The sequence below is a fragment of the Cucurbita moschata genome, unplaced genomic scaffold, assembly GCF_002738365.1.
Source record: "Cucurbita moschata cultivar Rifu unplaced genomic scaffold, Cmos_1.0 Cmo_Scf00014, whole genome shotgun sequence".
Taxonomy (NCBI): domain Eukaryota; kingdom Viridiplantae; phylum Streptophyta; class Magnoliopsida; order Cucurbitales; family Cucurbitaceae; genus Cucurbita; species Cucurbita moschata.
The window spans coordinates 4,561,042-4,578,701 of record NW_019268530.1 but is presented as its reverse complement, the minus strand read 5'-3'; the positions used below and the strand labels follow the sequence as shown (position 1 = coordinate 4,578,701).

At 35.1% G+C, this 17,660-nt stretch overlaps 2 protein-coding genes across 2 annotated transcripts; both read left to right on the top strand.

Annotated features, from left to right (window-relative positions):
* Window positions 1–282: 282 nt before the first annotated feature.
* LOC111452543 (diacylglycerol kinase 1-like) lies at window positions 283–9,736 on the top strand. Its single transcript, XM_023093318.1, has 8 exons — window positions 283–507; window positions 1,009–2,447; window positions 2,810–3,176; window positions 3,381–3,457; window positions 7,188–7,307; window positions 7,566–7,730; window positions 8,541–8,678; window positions 9,331–9,736. Exons 2-8 carry the CDS (start codon window positions 1,278–1,280, stop codon window positions 9,478–9,480), a joined length of 2,187 nt encoding a protein of 728 aa, XP_022949086.1. The 5' UTR covers window positions 283–507; window positions 1,009–1,277; the 3' UTR covers window positions 9,481–9,736.
* A 4,715-nt stretch (window positions 9,737–14,451) lies between these two features.
* Window positions 14,452–15,867, top strand: LOC111452547 (zinc finger protein ZAT4-like). The gene has a single exon (XM_023093324.1). It carries the CDS (start codon window positions 14,452–14,454, stop codon window positions 15,865–15,867), a length of 1,416 nt encoding a protein of 471 aa, XP_022949092.1.
* Window positions 15,868–17,660: the final 1,793 nt, after the last annotated feature.

Below are 17,660 nucleotides of genomic sequence, written 5' to 3'. Positions count from 1 at the left end.
TTTTTTTTTTTTTTTTTTTTTGGAAGTTTGTGAGTAGTTATCCCAAACAATCAGGAATTTGCCCGCCGAGTAACCGCGGAATTCGCACTGAGATTAGCCCCACGTGAAATCCACATGTCCGTATGTAAATGTGCCACGTCTAAGGTACCTGTGGGGCCCAGTGGCTATATGCCAATATAGAAGATTCTTTTTGGTTGGAATCTTAATTTTATAAACCGGGAATTTAAAATAAGAAAGATTCTAAAATTTATTTGATTTGGAAAATTAATGGTTAAAAAAAAAAACGGAAACAAAAACAGAAAAACAGAGGAGGAAAGGTGATAGAACACGAGACCTCCATCTGAAAATTCTCAAATCCGAACCTTTCTTCCGACATCGAAAGCTTCGGATTTGGGACTTCATACGATTCCTAGGATTGAAGGAATACCGCGTTTGTACCATTCGAAGATCGAGTTAGGTTTTCCTGTGATCGGGGCATTTGATCCTGTTGTTCATTCATTGTTTTCAGTAAGTTTAAATTCATCCTGTTGCCCATTTTCACCGCTTTTCGTGATTTTGCGTCTTGTTTATGAAATGAATTTGGTTTGTACTTGTTTTGAGATGAGCATTATAACGCGATTAGTGAGCCATGAACTTGAATAGTTTGTGCTATTGCCTTTTTTTTTTTTTTTGCTACGATTCTTAGCTGCTAAGCGTCTCATTGGATTTCCGGTCTAATAGTCTCTCAATTATGTCAAAATGTTGTATCGATCTCTGTTGGGGTGTTCATTTGATTATACTTTATATATTCCGTTATCGAGCTAACCTTCGTAAATCTTGTTGAATCTATGTCCTGTTCTCCTTAATCCAAAACCTGGAGCATTAATATGATCTTCGTATTCGTTATATTCGTAGGATTACACTTGACTTTCAACCTTAGAGGATAGCTATTTGTTTTTCATTGCTTCTAATGGTACTGTTCATACTTTCGAGGTTTCATTTTTTTACGTTTATCTTTCACGTTTTCAGGTGGTATACGATTGTCTATCAATATTTTATTTGATTCCTTGGAAATGTGGTGGGGGTTTACATCTGTGATATTGAGATGTGAAAAGATTTTATAGTGAGTTACCACCTATAAATTGGTAATGTCATTATCAAGTTGGCTAAATCATTAAAATTTGGTTCATCATTTGATTTGGATTACATTTGGGCGGTAAGAAGCTGTCATTTTTCTTGAGCTAAATTTATTGTTTCAGCCATTAGATGGTTTTCTTTTCACATCCGTGACCAAAAGGATGGATGAGGTCTGGGAAATTGGATTGTTGTTCCCTAGTTGGAATAGCAGGAACCCAACTGATCGTATCTTTGTTATTTCTTGCCTTAGTGCTGCCATCATTGGAATTTTTACCGTAGCCCTTACAGCCTTTCTATGGCAAAGAAATATCAATTTGAGTTGGATGAAAGCTATAGCCAGGTCGAAGAGAGACCCAAAGAAAACTAATAAAGTTCCTGTAGCTGCACACTACTGGATTCTAGAATCTGTATCTCGTGGAAAGAATTTGAGTTGTTGTGCATGCTTAAAGTTTGTGTCCCCTTCACAGACTCTTGGTCCTACGGTCGCTTCAGATAGTTTTATTCACCGTTGCAACATTTGTGGTGCTGCAGCTCACCTAAACTGTTCTTCTAGTGCTCAAAAGGATTGCAAGTGTGTATCTATGATCGGCTTTGAGCATGTGATGCACCAATGGGCTGTTAGGTGGACTGAGATTACTGATCAATCTGATGAAGCCTCTTTCTGCAGTTACTGTGAAGAACCATGTAGTGGGTCTTTTCTTGGTGGTTCTCCAATATGGTGTTGCTTATGGTGCCAACGTCTAGTGCATGTCGATTGCCATAGTAGTATGTGTAATGAAACAGGTGATATTTGTGACTTAGGTTCATTTAGAAGGTTGATTCTGTCACCACTTTATGTCAAGGAGTCGATTAGGACGTCCTCTGGTGGATTTTTGAGTTCCATCACCCACGGAGCAAATGAGATTGCATCCTCGGTGCGTGCAAGTATAAGGAGTCAGGGGAAGAAGAACAAACATGGACGTAAATCATCTGTTTATACAGGAACAAGTGGTAGTACTTGTGGTCTGTCTACTGAAAGCACAGCTGATTCTCATCACACGGCTAATGGTTATCATGGAACTGAAAGAAACTGTAATGGTAGCAGAACTTCAGAGGTTCAGCATCAAAATGGTTATATAGATGACAAAAATGTTTCAAATCCAAACATAAAAAAATATTCTTCATTCAATCAGAAAGATGTATCCCATATAGTAGGAATGAACCTGAGATACGAGGTGATTGAGTTTCCTCCAGATTCACGTCCCTTGCTAGTACTTATAAACAAGAAAAGTGGAGCCCGTCGTGGAGATTCTCTCAAACAACGGTTAAACATTCTTTTGAATCCTGTCCAGGTATCGCTTTTTCACCACTCTATTATAGTAGGCTTTAACTTAGAAGTAGACTGTTGTATACTATAGCCTAGAATAATTTGTTCAAACTACTCTGTGCTCTTAGTTTGGTCCCTGGTGATAAATGTGGTAGATGGCAATGATTTGTGTGTAGCTTATACACAAGTTCTATTTCTTTATGGCATTTGGTGGAAGCTTGGAGCATATATGTATATATCTTGGTCTATCAAAATCTTTATTATGAGAAAGAAAATAATGTTTTAAATGTGTAGGGCAACTTAAATCTCTTGCGAATTCTATTTTCGTTGCAAGTGTTAATGATGTTCATGAATTTAATGGTCATGGACTGTATGCTAATATTTCAGGTTTTTGAGTTGAGTTCTGAACAAGGGCCTGAATCTGGTCTTTGTTTATTCAGAAAGGTGCCACACTTCAAGGTTCTTGTATGTGGGGGCGATGGAACTGTTGGTTGGGTTCTAGATTGTATAGACAAACAAAATTTTGTTTCACCTCCCCCAGTTGCTATTCTTCCTGCTGGAACAGGAAATGATCTCGCTAGAGTATTAAACTGGGGTGGTGGTTTGGGCTCAGTGGAGAGACAGGGAGGTCTTTGTACGGTTTTGCATCATGTAGAAAATGCTGCAGTGACCGTTCTTGACCGTTGGAAGGTGGCAATAGTGGATCAACATGGAAAGCAGCTCAAAGCTCCACAATTTATGAATAATTATCTTGGTATATGAATAAGTTTTATTGGTAATTCCTTTTTTTGTAATTAGGATGATTGATTGCATTAAGACCAACTTTAGGGCACATCTGAATTGTATGTCTCATCATCAGGGTTCTCCAATGGAACACACACATCTGTGTGTTTTTCCCTAATTTCTTTCATTTGCTTATTTTCTACTGCATTATTACCAATTTGTCCCCCAAATGCAGGAATTGGATGTGATGCTAAGGTTGCCCTTGACATACATAATTTGCGGGAGGAAAATCCAGAAAAATTTTATAACCAGGTGATGAAAATTGTGGACTTGACAGATAACTTTAACTCCTCGAAAACAATCCATTACATAAGGTCATGCTACCATAACTGCAATCATGCATGGCTACTATTACAACTTTTCAAACTGTATGTTAGTTTTTTGAGAGAGCAAAGGCAGTTTGCTTTTTTGCGTTCTATATCTTGCATCATTAAATTTTGGACATTAGACTTGTGTCTTACTTCTTTTGTGCCAGAATGTGGAAATTTTTATGTTGCCAAAAAACAAAGCTAAAATGGAGGGTGGTCATTTTATGGAGCCTGAGAGGATTTACTCCTGTCTGATAATTGATAAGTAAACTTAATTCATCAATAATTAAATGGTGCACATAGACAGATTTTAAAATTGAAGTTGATTGGATACATTTTAGAGTTAGATACCTTTTAGAGTTAGATTCATTAGATTATACATGTATTAGATTATACATGTATTAGATTATTCATGAATTATCATACGATTAGTACATGTATTAGATAGATACATTATTTAATGTTTGATACATGAATGGCAGTAGAGGATGTTTTAAAAGGCCTATAAAAGGACACTGTATAGATTTCAAAACCACTCAACTTAAGAAGTGAAATCATCTCTTCCTCCAGAAAAGACCGATAGGAAAAGACAGATTTGAGTATGGAGAGAATTCCATCCCCCATTCCATAAAATTTTATGTTGCTCCAACAAAGTGGTATTAGAACCGACAATGTCAAATTTTGGGAAGATGTCATTGGGTGGTGTACCGCTGCCATGTCTGCTGAAATCAAATTACAACAATTGGAACATTCAGATTTGAGTCTTGCTCAGAGCTCAAGATGTGTGGGATGTGGTTGTGGACAGTTTGAATCAGAGCAAATAAAAAACATGACAGTAAATGATATTATGACACAAAAATAAGCATGGATGAAGGACAAAACTGCTTTGTACCTATTATTCCAAGCGGTTGATGAGTCCAATTTTGAAAAGATAGCAAGTGCAACAACGTCAAAAAAGGCATGGGACACATTGGAAAAGGTTTTAGGGGGTCGGTCGAGTAAAGCAAGTACGACTCCAAACACTATGTAGTGAATTGGAGGTGATGAAGATGAAGGAGTTGGAAGGCATATCTGACTACCTCACACCAGTACAAACTGTGGTGAATCAACTCAAGAGAAATGGTGAAACTCTGAAGGAGTCACGGGTTGTGGAGAAAATTTTCTGGTCATTAACCAAATTCAACAATGTTGTGTGCGCTATTGAGGAGTCGAAGGATCTAGAAGATCTAATTGTTGATGATCTTGCTAGATCGCTAGAGGCACATGAGCAATGCAATAAGAGGAATAATGAGTCACTGGAGGAAGCGTAACGTGCCAAGGCGACCATCAAAGACAAAAAGGTGCTTTACACAAAACTCTCGTGGCAGCGGACGTGGCTATGGAGGTTGAAACAACGGTCGTGGTTTTGGAGGCTGCAGTTGAGGTGAATTCTGTGAGACGAAGGGGCAGTCGAGCCAATAATATTACTTAGGTAGGGGACGTGGTCGTGCAAGAGGTAGCCAGGCAAGGTAGCCAGGCAAATAATTTGAGTGTCGAGTGCTACAAGCATGGGCACTATGCAAAAGAGTTCAAATCAAATCCCGTGCTATAATTATGGGAAATATGGACACTATGCAAATGAGTGTTATGTTGAGAAAAGGACGGAAGAAAATGTGTATTTAGTCATGAAAGAGGAGACAGAAGTAGATAGTGTTCTCATGATGGCTTATAAAAATGTTGCTTGTGACGATGACACAACATGGTATCTTGATAGTGGGGCTAGCAACCACACAGGTACAAACACTTACTTAAAGAGATGCGAGAAGTTAAAAGTGGACATGTATCATTCCAAGATGCATCAAGACAATGTCTTATTTACAAGCAAATGATGCGGAATGTTCAATCGAGGATGTGTATCAGGTATTTGATCTGAAGAGCAACATTTTAAGTTTGGGGCAACTCATGGAGAAGGGATACTCAATATCCATTAAAGATTGGTTGCTACAATTGAAGAAATGATAAAAAATCGCATGTACAACCTAAATTTGTGGAATGGACGGGAGAAATGTCTACAAGTCGACATAGAGGATAAGTCGTCATTATGGCATCAGAGGTTTGGTCATCTCCATTTTGGCGGCCTGAAGGAGTTGGAGATGGAGTTGGAGATGGTGCATGGACTACCGAATATGGATTATACTACTAAGTGCTGCGAGGGTTATTTACTCGGCAAGCAAGCATGGATTTCATTTTCAAAGGAAGCGGAATATCGTACGAAGAATACTAAAGGCTATAAGCTGTTTGATCCAATAGAGATGAAGGTTATGGTCAGTTTAGATATGAAGGTGAACGAGTCTAGTTCATGGGATTGAGAAAAATCCACTGAGAGTCGGAGAAAAAAGAATCATTTGTACCAACTAATACTCCATCAAATTCATTGACGAGGATGAGCCTAGACATCTGAGGATGTGCACTATGTAAGATTTGTATGACTCGACAAGTGCAGTACATTTAATTTGTCTTTTAGCCGATGCTAAATAAGTCACTTTTGAAGAAGCTATACAAGATGAGAAGTGGAAAGTAGTCATGGATTAAGAAATAAGAGCTATCCAGCGAAATCAGTTGGTTGAATTGCCAAAAGGAAATCAACCCATTGAAGTAAAGTGGGTGTACAAGAAAAAGATGAATGCTCAAGGCAGAATAGAGCGCTACAAGGCGAGACCCGTTGCAAAGGGGTGTCGACAAAAGATAGGGATAGACTATGGTGAAGATGAGACGTGTACTCAGCATGAAGAATGAAACAGAATTAAGTTGAAGGAGGGGTGTTGATAAGTAAACTTAATTCATCAATAATTGAATGGGTGCACAAGGACAGATTTAAAAAATGAATTTCATTGGATACATCTTAGAGTGAGATTTATTAGATTATATATGTATTAGATTAGGTAGATTTATTATTTAATATTTGGTACATGAATGACCCTGGAGGAAGTTCCAAAATGCCTATATAAGGACACTATGTAGAGATTCCAAAATAACTCAACTTAAGAAGGGAAAACATCTCTTTGAGAGAATTTCGTCCCCCTTTCCATAAAATTTTACGTTGCTCCAATGATAATGATTTTGTTCAGGTACTTCTATAGCTCAGCTGTGTACATATTAATATAGTTCTGATATTTTTCTTCCCCCTCTTCAAGTGCACTAATTTTTAGCAATTTCATCAATGATCTAATACACACTTGTTAATACTTCTCTATGTAACTTATGTATTGAATAAAATGACCACTTCTGTGGAGATATAATCGATTCTCAATATTTTTCTTTCTGTTGTATTATACCTTTTCCTTTTATAAATGATGTCTGTTCATTTATTTTACCAATTCTTAAATGATGCCCATAAACAGATATCTTCCGAGCACAATAACTTTGCCCGTGTATTTTTTAGTGGTTGACTTGCCCATGCTTGCACGCTTTCTCAATGAGGATAAGTCAGTTTTGTGCAGGTTGCAAAAAGCTAATCATCTCGTATGCATTAAACTTCATCTTTTCTTTTTATTTGAAATGAAACTTTTATCTTTATGGTTCTATATTCCTACATTTGCAGAAGGTCTTGCTAGTTGTTGCTTCTTTGGTGTATTTGATCTTAGGCTATTTGAGTAGTTCATATCACTTAGCTGAATCTATTAACATGTCTGCAGTTTATGAACAAAGTTCTATATGCAAGAGAAGGAGCCAGGAGCATAATGGATAGGTCATTTGCAGATATTCCGTGGCAAGTTCGGGTGGAAGTGGATGGTGTAGAGGTAGAGGTTCCTGAGGTAATAACTTAACTTTGAAGTCATTGGTTCTGAAACATTACTTAATTGTAACTGTATTCATTACTAAAAGTTGTAGGCTAATGTTCAGTAGCATGATGAAACATTTTATGTATGAGTTTGAATTCTTCTAATGGTTTAGAGGTTGGAGATTTTTCGTTCACACGTATTAATACATAATTTTCTGTGTATGATGATCTTGTCCTGAATTTTCATTTACTTGAGGTCGATTAATTGAACCTTTAATTTGAATATCTACAGGATGCAGAAGGTGTGCTTGTTACGAACATTGGAAGCTACATGGGCGGTGTGGATCTTTGGCATAATGAGGATGAAACTTCTGATAATTTTGATCCGCAGTCCATGCATGATAAAGTACTGGAGGTTGTCAGCATATCTGGAACCTGGCACCTCGGAAAGCTACAGGTATGCAGTAATTCAAATCAATTGTCCTGTTCCCGATTCCCCACATCTTATCATGCCGTTTGCTGAAAATATCAGATCAAATTTGATGGATCTAAGTAGGATGAATCTATTTCCAGCCTTCACGTGTAATGATGCCTTCTCATGTTTTTTGCTGCTATGCTCTCTTATGGGTTAGCTTTAAGACTTTAGTGGGTTTTTAATTATGGGTGGGTTTTGTAGTTTTATTGTTTAATTCTAAATAAAAATCATTAGGGTGGGATTTGCATGCTTCAGTTTTAAGCTCGAAGCTGAAAGTCAGTAGCCATGTAACTTCTTAATTTCTACTAATAGAGCTAAGGTTAAAAAACAAAAGTCCCAAACTTTAGTATGCAATGAACCATTTAGTTCTGGTACTTTCTGGACTTGAGTATGTAACCATTTAGTCCCAATATGAAAAATTCCATCAAATTAAATGTCAATTTTAATTATTGTTTTGTAATAATTTATTTATTTTTTAGTTTAAAAACACCCTAGTCTACCTATTAAAGAAATTTCATTAAATCATTACAAAGTTGAAGTATAAGGACCAAATTGTTACAAAATTGATAAAACATAGTTAAAAGGAGAAAATTGTTAATTTGGACCTAGGAAAATGGATGGTTAAATCATGCAAATCTTCTTAGTGTTAGGTCATGTATCAATCCTAGATCACATGTTAGGGATCTCATATTTAGTCGTAAAGGGACAATTCTGAGTTGCCGTGGAGTTGGGTTAAGCGACAAGGGTCATCCTTAAGAGTTGTGTTGCAACTTTCTTGTTTATATGAAACAGGTGGGTCTTTCACGAGCTAGAAGACTTGCACAGGGCAAGTCGATTAGGATACAATTGTGTGCAGCATTGCCTGTTCAAATCGATGGAGAGCCTTGGTTTCAGAACCCGTGTACTCTAGTCATATCCCACCATGGACAGGTCTTGCTCTTCTTCTCTCTTTTCATCTCTCTTCATTGAAAAAAATCTTTACCAGCCAGTTACTTGTGCACAGTCACATGAAATACCTCTTTATCTCCCTGTGATTAAGAACAAAATTATGCATGATGTTATTTGTGATTAAAAAAACAATCATGCATGATATTATTTTTATTGTTAATACAAGAAGCACATGACGTTTTTTGAGTTGCAATCCATGACGTGTTGTGAATAGAATAGAAGACATGTAAAACAGTTAGAAATTGAGGAGCATTTATCGTTATGCTTCTCCCAAGAATCTGAAATATGTTAAGCCTAGTCACTTTCAAACATTTGATTTCACAGAATTGGCTTTTGGTGGATCTACTGGTTTTCTTGATCTACCTATGTTGATGATCTGTTTATGTTGTGAGCAGAGGCTTGTTCTCAAAATTTTCATTTACAATTTAGGTTTAGCACCATGTTTCATTTAGCACCATGATCTAATACTTGTGTTTCATTTGCTTCAAAGTACTGTCTTCAAGCTCCATAATAATATTCACAATTCAGGTAAAAACATCTCCTTAAAATAATGTGTATGAAATGTGCCCAGATAAGTTATGCATGCAGCCGTCCATGTAAGAATTTCATGCGTATTTTAAATTTTGGCATGTAGGCCTTCATGTTGAAAAAGGCAATTGAGGAGCCTCTAGGCCACGCAGCTGCAATTATGACTGATGTTCTGGAGAGTGCTGAATCTAATAATGTAATTAATACTTCACAAAAGCGAGTTCTCCTCCAAGAAATGGCAATAAGGCTAACTTGAAAGTTTGTTTTTAGTCATTCCTGTAATGATCAGGGCTTTGAGTACGAATCATATATTTTTAGCTTTTTATGCCACCCTTCACATCTCTCCATAGAGGTGGAGGGAAGATCTTATGGCTATTCTTTTGTTTTGTTCTGTTTTGTTTTGTTTTTCCATTATGTTTTCCGATGATGGGTTATAGCTGAGGCATGATTGAATATCAACGATATCTGTTATATCAATATATTGATATACATAGAGTTTCCTTGCATGCTCATTATAAAGTTTTTCTTTGCCCTTCCGAATTATTTCCACCCCATATGGTCAAGATTGATCAATATGTTATATTTCCTTTATATGTTTTGTAGTGTATTTTGTATATTTCCCGTTTATATCGGTATATCTTTTGAAAGAAAGCTTCGTATTTAGATTCAAGTTGGTATTAGAGTAGAAAAACTCTCATTTTTAAAATCTCCACTTGTTTCTGCAAACCTAGCAACTATTGAAATTTTAGGGGTGTTCTAATGATTCGAGAATTCAACCAGTCTGAACTATCCCGTCCAGATCATGAATATTGAGTTGGGTTAGTTCTTTATTTCGATTTGGGTTGGATTGAATATTTGAAAAATTGAAAATTTCAGTCAGTTTGCAAGTTGACATTGATCCGTACAACCTAAAAAATAGTTATTCGATGTTTGGAACAGTGCATTGTAGCTTGTGAATATTTGATATTTGAACTTTACGAAATTTTTACGAAATTTTTACGAAATTTTAGTTATTAACGTAACATGTATTGTAGATAAGTATAATTTTTTTTAATAATTAAAAAATAACTCGAAAGTCCAATCCAATCTAACTAAAAAATAAAGGGTCGTGTTGGGTCGGACTATAAACTCTAACCAATTGCTCGGATCATCCGACTCAATCAGTACACCCCTAATAGTGATTAATGGTCACTTTTTGACGGTGCATTCTACCTGTGGCAGGTGCATTTGAGTTTGTAATTGATGTTCTTCCCGTTCACTCATCTTAGTTGGTTCAAATTTCTGATTTGGTTTAGTATCCAATTGAGTTTAATCTTTGGTTTGGGTTGAAAACTTGTTTCTCTGGTTTGAACATTTCCTTTTCCAACCAAGTTACTTGCATGTCTTCCGCATTGGAACAAATTGATCAAACTCCCCACAATTGCTATCAAACTCATACAATCAGCTTAAAAAGCTTGCTTTAAAATTGAACTTTCAGCAACAACACCAAAAAAACTGCTACCCTTAGCTCATTATTTAGAATTTGTCCTTGTAGAAACTGATCCAACTCCAAGATTTGTACTCAAAATCTTCATGATAACAGTCTGTGGGAGCTTTTCTCTCCAAACAACTCTGCTCTGTCCAATCAAACATACAGAAAGTAAAGATAGGGTTGAAAGCAGTAAAGTTTCTAGGATTGTGTACCTAATGTCGGGATATGGAGCATCACCAGATGCTTAGATCTGGTAGAGATATATTTGAAGTAAAGATTATGATATATGTTTGGAAGATATTTGATAGAGATATATTTATTAGATTATATATGTAGTTTAAATCTTTGAAAACTATATTAGTAAATTGAAACCATATATATACCTCATTAAAGATGAGAGACAGTGCTCTCAAAATGTACTTTATTCATTCTCTGTATTCTATCTTATTGTATATACTTGAAAGTCATCGACAATAAAATTTTTAGTCAATATTCCCCATTGTCTTTTCTCTCTCCTGTTCTTTGTGTTCATTTTGACCGAGTGTGTGCGTGTTGAGCGATCCTAACAATTGGTATCATAGCTAACAACTGGTATTGATCATAACACCTAATTAGCCACTAATTTAGTGGTTTCGGCTCAGTTTCCAAGTGGAAATGGGATTCATATTCATATTTTGCTCACACAAGCGGTGCTAAGTTTTCATCCATTAATTACATGGTTGAAGAAATTGAATATGATTTGATTTTAGATGCTCCATTGAGTTGTTAATTAGACTAACAAATAGTAAAGGTTATGATTTGAGTATGGTTCCATATTCCTTTTCTTTCAATAAAGTATCCTCAAAATGGCACCATATTTCTTAGCATTATAATTACAATTACTCTAAAGAGCTTTGAATGATCCTATTTTGTTCCTCTCCCTAAGGAACTTTACTTCAAATACCATTCATTCATCTTTTGTGCAGTTGATTTTGAGGAAACATTTTTTTATAAGAGAGTGGAAACCTCTTCTTAACATATATGTTTTAAAACAATGTCGGTTAGTGATGAACTTGAACTGTTACATAAAATATCATAAAAACATATATACTAAGCAAAAATGTTTTTTTTTTTCTTTTTTAACTCAAATAGTAAGTAAGTGGGAGCGAAAATTTGAATATTTAATCTTTTGATTAAGACTATTATATTCGAATTTTTAATATCGTTGAATTGTAAAGAAAAACGAGCGAGTTACGAAAGCATAAAGCGAAAGCGGAGGGCATCTCATCTTGATGTTTATAATAAAGACAAGGATGGAAGTTCCAGTCCACAGCATATCAATACGATAGTTGCCACTTTTGAAACCCAATTTCATTTACTCTAAAGTCAACCCTCAAATAAAATAATAATAATAATAAAAAAATAAAAAAATAATATATATAGTAAACTATGATTAGGGACGGGATTGAATTTTTGAAAATTTGAAAAAATTTGAATTAGTTTATGGGTTACATTTTTTATCTGTAAATGAGACCAATTCGACCGATCCAAAAATATGGTTACAACTTAATTCAATCTTATCCTACTTCTAATTTTATTGTGTAATATTATTATGAAAATTAAGAATATTTAACATTTGTAATCATGATGCATTGTGACTGGTAAATATTTGATATTCATGAGATTTAATATGAGATAAATAAGATTTTTTTAAAAAATAATTAAAAAAAAACAACTCGATAATCCAACCCAATTTAGGTTGGTTGAGCTGGCGATCCAAACAATTCAAATAGAGTTCACACTCCAATGCAACCCACGTTGAATTAGGATTAGCATTCCAACTAACTCAAAATTTCAAGTTGGTAAAAAAGAATTTTCCAGCTCAACTCGAGTCAACTCGTATACACTCAGAGTTAAACTCCAAACTCCAAAATGCAAAAGAGACAGAATTCCATTTGACCGTACAAAGTTATGGTTTTTCAAATTACATTCAGTTTAAAAGATGAAATTTGCTAACCCAATATGAATTTTAAAATTAAAATTTATACATTTGTTTTATAATCTCTAAAATAATTTTTTAACGTAGTTCAACATCTCTATTTCGGTTTGATAATAAATTTTAAAATTAATCCTTGAGAATTAATTTTTATTGAAAATTTTTAAATAAGAACAATAATTTTCCATAGGATTATATTTCTAAAATTTATTTTAAAAAAGTACTAATAAATATTAAACATGTGACCAACTAAATGAATAATACATCAATGAATTACAACTAGTGATCTGAGAATAAAATGACGAACAAAAGCTCAAAAGAATTAAAAGTGTTACTATCTGCACATTTCTTTTGATGGCTCAATCATAGTCATCCCGAGAATTTTCCTAAAATGCATAAGTGAAGACAAAGCATGTTAGAATAGCTCATGTTGGGCTGTGAAGATAGTTCACTCTTAAAAACGAGAAGTAAACAACGTGACCAGGTCGCAAGAGATACAGAGAAATGTCTTAGGCAGACAACAGCGGAATCTTGAGCTTACAAAATATTTTTTTTTAATAAAATGTTAATAACAACTTAATTATAAGATCTAATTAGACGATATTTTAATGCAAAAATTAGGGTTAATTGGAGAGAGAATTAGTATATTTAGAAGAGAGAGAAAGATGGGCAGTTTGCATCCCAAAAGGCAAGGTGCTTTCCATGTTCAATCTTGTGATATTGTATCTTCAAGTTCCCTAAGCAAACATTGATTATTCAGCCCACAGAAATTGAAAAACTGGTCCAACAAAACTTAACAGGCATGGATGTATGACTTTCTAGTCGATGTTGTTTATGATTAAATCATACGAACGATAGGATTCGTGTTGAGTCAGTCTGCGTACACTTCACCTAGTCTTACAACACAATTCAAGCATAGTTCAACTAATCAATACACACGTCCTGAAGAGGTTAGATTTACTCAACGTGAAACAAAAAAAAGTACAACCCATATTAGCTTACGACATGAATGAGACAAAATCGATCCACAATACGTAACCAATGACTCAAGTTGAAGCATACAAGTTGACAATAGTCTTATCCATCAAACCCAAGTAAAGATATGTAATCAACATTGATAGAATTGCGTACTGTGAAACAATATTAAACTGGTCCATTAGAGATCAGTGATTTTGGTACAAAAAGAGGAAGAGATAAGTCCAAAAATGATGAAGAACAGGCCCACACAGAGACAGAACAATAGAAGCAATTGGGTTATAAGCAGGACAAAGGTTAGGGGGGCATTGGATTTGTGGGTGACTTTGAGTTTGCTTTCTTCTTATTTACCCTTCTCTTTAGCTTTGGTTTCTTGCATGGATTTCTCCTCTCAACATAGCCATGCCTAACCTTAGCTTACTTTCTTCGTTGTTCATCGCCATCATTAGCAGTAAAGGTAGCAGCACCTCCGCAAACTTCGAACATTTTTCTCTCTTTTATTTTTCATCCCTTAAAACTTTCAACTGCCCAACAGAAGCATTCCTTTTCCACTTTTTGTGCATCAGATCCTCTTCTTTCTCCATGACTAGAATTCATCAAATCTGAGATGGGTTTTGTGTCATCAGATCACACAAAAGATAAGATCAAGCTGGAGTTTACTACTTTACTCACTAAATTTGAGCTCCCCACTTTGATTATTTCATCTGGGTCGTCTTCTTCTTCTTTGTTTTCTTTCTATTTCTGAGTTTTGGTTGGATTTTGGATCTCTTTCTGCTTCTTCCTTCCTTCAATTCTAGTTCTTGTTTATGGAGGGTGATCGAGAGTTCAAACACTTGTGCAAGTTATGCAACAGGAGCTTCCCTTGTGGGAGATCTTTGGGAGGTCACATGAGGTCCCATTTGATCGAAAGTCAAGCTGAAACTGGTGAGAATCTTAAGAAAATGAAACTGGTGGATAAGTTTCTAGGAGCTGGCGTTTCTGATGGTTATAGTCTAAGAAAGAATCCCAAAAAGACTTGCAGGCTTGCTGAATTCAGTGCTGAGGACAGGTTTTGCAGAGAATGTGGTAAGAGCTTTCAGTCATGGAAGGCCCTGTTTGGGCACATGAAATGCCACTCCATAGAAACTGAGAGAGTGTCTAGTAATTTGGAGTTTGAGGGCCACTCAGATGATGATCATGGTAATAGATCTAGGAGGAAAACAAGGTACATGGCTGCTGAAACTGATTCTTCATCCGTTTCTGATCACAATGATCAAGAACAAGAAGAGGTGGCTTTGTGTTTAATGATGCTTTCTAGAGACGTTGGTGGGTTTTATTCAACCACCGCTGAGTCTTTGCTCCCAAAAACTCACTTCCCCAAAGTTGTTCAGGCAATTCCTTCTGTATGTGTGGGAAGTAAGATGGTGAAACTCAAAGAATTCCACAGCAGAATGGATTCTGGGTATCTCAAATTTGAAAGAACAACCTCAGAATTCAGTGCTTATATTGTGAAGATGAACAAGAACAATGAAAAATATGGGTCCAGTTCTAACAATCAAACGGAGCTGAACCCACCTCAGTTCATGTCAAGTGGGTTCAATTCAGATCAGAGGAAGTTTCAGGAGCTTTCTACTGGGGAATTAAGGTCAAATTCGTTCAAAAGATCATTACCTAATGAACTAAACTCAGAAGGCTACAAAAGCAGAGTAAAGAGAAGCAAATTTCAGTGTAATTCTTGCCATAAGGTGTTTCACTCATATCAAGCACTTGGTGGGCATAGAGCCAGCCACAAGAAAGCCAAAGGATGCTTAGCTTCATCGAAGACAGAAAGCAGTGAAAACAGCATCGAAACAGAAATTTCAATCGACCCAACTTTTGAAAGTAAGCCCACACCCACAGTTTATGAAATGGAAAATCAGCAGGAACCAGAGATTCATATGGGGTATGAGAAAAAGAACAGAAAGCATCATCAATGTTCAATTTGCTTCAGAATCTTTAGTTCAGGCCAAGCTTTAGGCGGCCATAAGAGGTCCCATTTGATAAGTGGGTCGGAACCCAGAAACAAAATGCCACAACAAACCACACCGATTCGAAAACCAGAGCCGGAGTTAAGAGACTACCTGGATCTGAACCTCCCAGCGCCAATCGACGAAGAGGGCAGCAGCAACCATTTGAGCACAATCGAGCCATGGTGGGTCGGTGGGAGCCAATCGCACGAGCCGCCATTAGTGGGTTTGATTTGATTAGGGTCCACCTTCGTTGCTTGCGGCTTCGGGCACTGTACAGTACACCCCTTTTGCCTTTCTATATGATTCATTGATTCTTTCCGGATTTGGGAATCGAAGTGATATTCTTCTGAATCAATATGATGGTTTTGCTATAATCTGTGAGATAACAACAGTCTACAAACCTGAATCTATCAGTTGCTTTTCTTCTTTTTATTATGTGGATTATGAAGTTCTTCATACCTGGGATCGAAGTTACAATTTTGTTTTTAAGAGGCCAAATTTACATGAACTTGTAAGATTTTGAAAGGCCAAAAAGAAAAAAAAAGTGGAATCACATGAGCTTAAATGGGGTGTTTAGTGAGTTGCCATTGAATGTCATATCCCATATCTCCATTTTGCGTGCCCTTCTTTTTCTTGAATTTTCTATATCTATCCATACATACTTACGATGGGAGAAGGAAACAGCTCCACCCACCAGAGAGAATCCTTTCAATATTTTGGGCCAAATTAATAAAACATTACTAGCAAACACATCTTATGTGTTTAAATACGAAATATTGAAATTTAAAAAATATAAAAGCAACACAAAATATCGAAATTCATTAATTTAGTATTATTATTATTATTATTTAAAATTTCTCCAATAATTTTATATGCTTGCATAAATTCTCTCCAATTAAAAAAATATATATTTAGATTATCTCTATTTAAACCTCTTGACTAAATAAATTATGAATTTCAATCTTTTTAGTTAAAATATATATCTAAAGATAATTTTGGAAGTCGCAGGGACCCTAATAGATTAAATATTAATTAATTAATTAATTAAGCAATAACCTAGAAGCTAAAAAGTGAGTTTTCAAATGTTTAGGGATGTAAGATATTTAAGTAACGTTTTTGGTGCATTTAGTGCCTCCAAATAGGCATAAACTTTGCCACATTATGGGATGTTGGATGGTGTTTTTGATTTAATTAAGCTTTGTTTACACGTAATTAAGCACTAAACATTATGAAAAGGGACTTAATTATTTCATTAATTTGTTGAAGTTTTGCATGTGGGTGGGCAAAGGAAGTGGGGATGTCCAAATTAATTATATTGGTACATTATTTGGGCACCAAATTATTTTTTTTTTCACCTTAATTAATTAATTAATTACTCTTAATGGGTAATTATGAATTCAATTTTTTTTGCATATGGTGGGATCAAGCAAGTGGCATGGCTTGGTTATATCATAATAAAAATATTATTATTATTTTTGGTTCTCAAAATTAGAATGGGTTACCAAATAATTAGGAAAAAAATGTTTTGTAAAATTTTGATAATATAGCAAATCATCTCATATGGTTTATTTTATTGTTTTTGGGAAATAATAATAATAAAAAAAAAGTTGATTTGAGCCTAAAATTTGGAGGAATTTATTATTTTTGGTAGAGCGATTAATTTGAGCACACACCAACTAATTAAATGCATATATTATGAGATGGGTATATATATGTTGGGTTGGGTAAATTTTCTGGACCAATTTAGAATTTTGGATGGATTGATTTAATGACGAGGGAATAAGTTTGGTTGTCACATTATTTTTTTAGTTATTTATTAAAAATTTCTGTTTATTATGATACATGTTATATCAATAGTTAAAACTTCATAAAATTCAATATTCATAATGATTTTAAAAGTATGGTAGGATTTGATGGGGTTGAACTGTAACTTATATTGGGATTGATAATTTTCAATTTTTTAAAAATTCAATCCAATCGAAATTCAACCTAACCTTTAAAAAAATAATATTTTTGATGATAAAAAT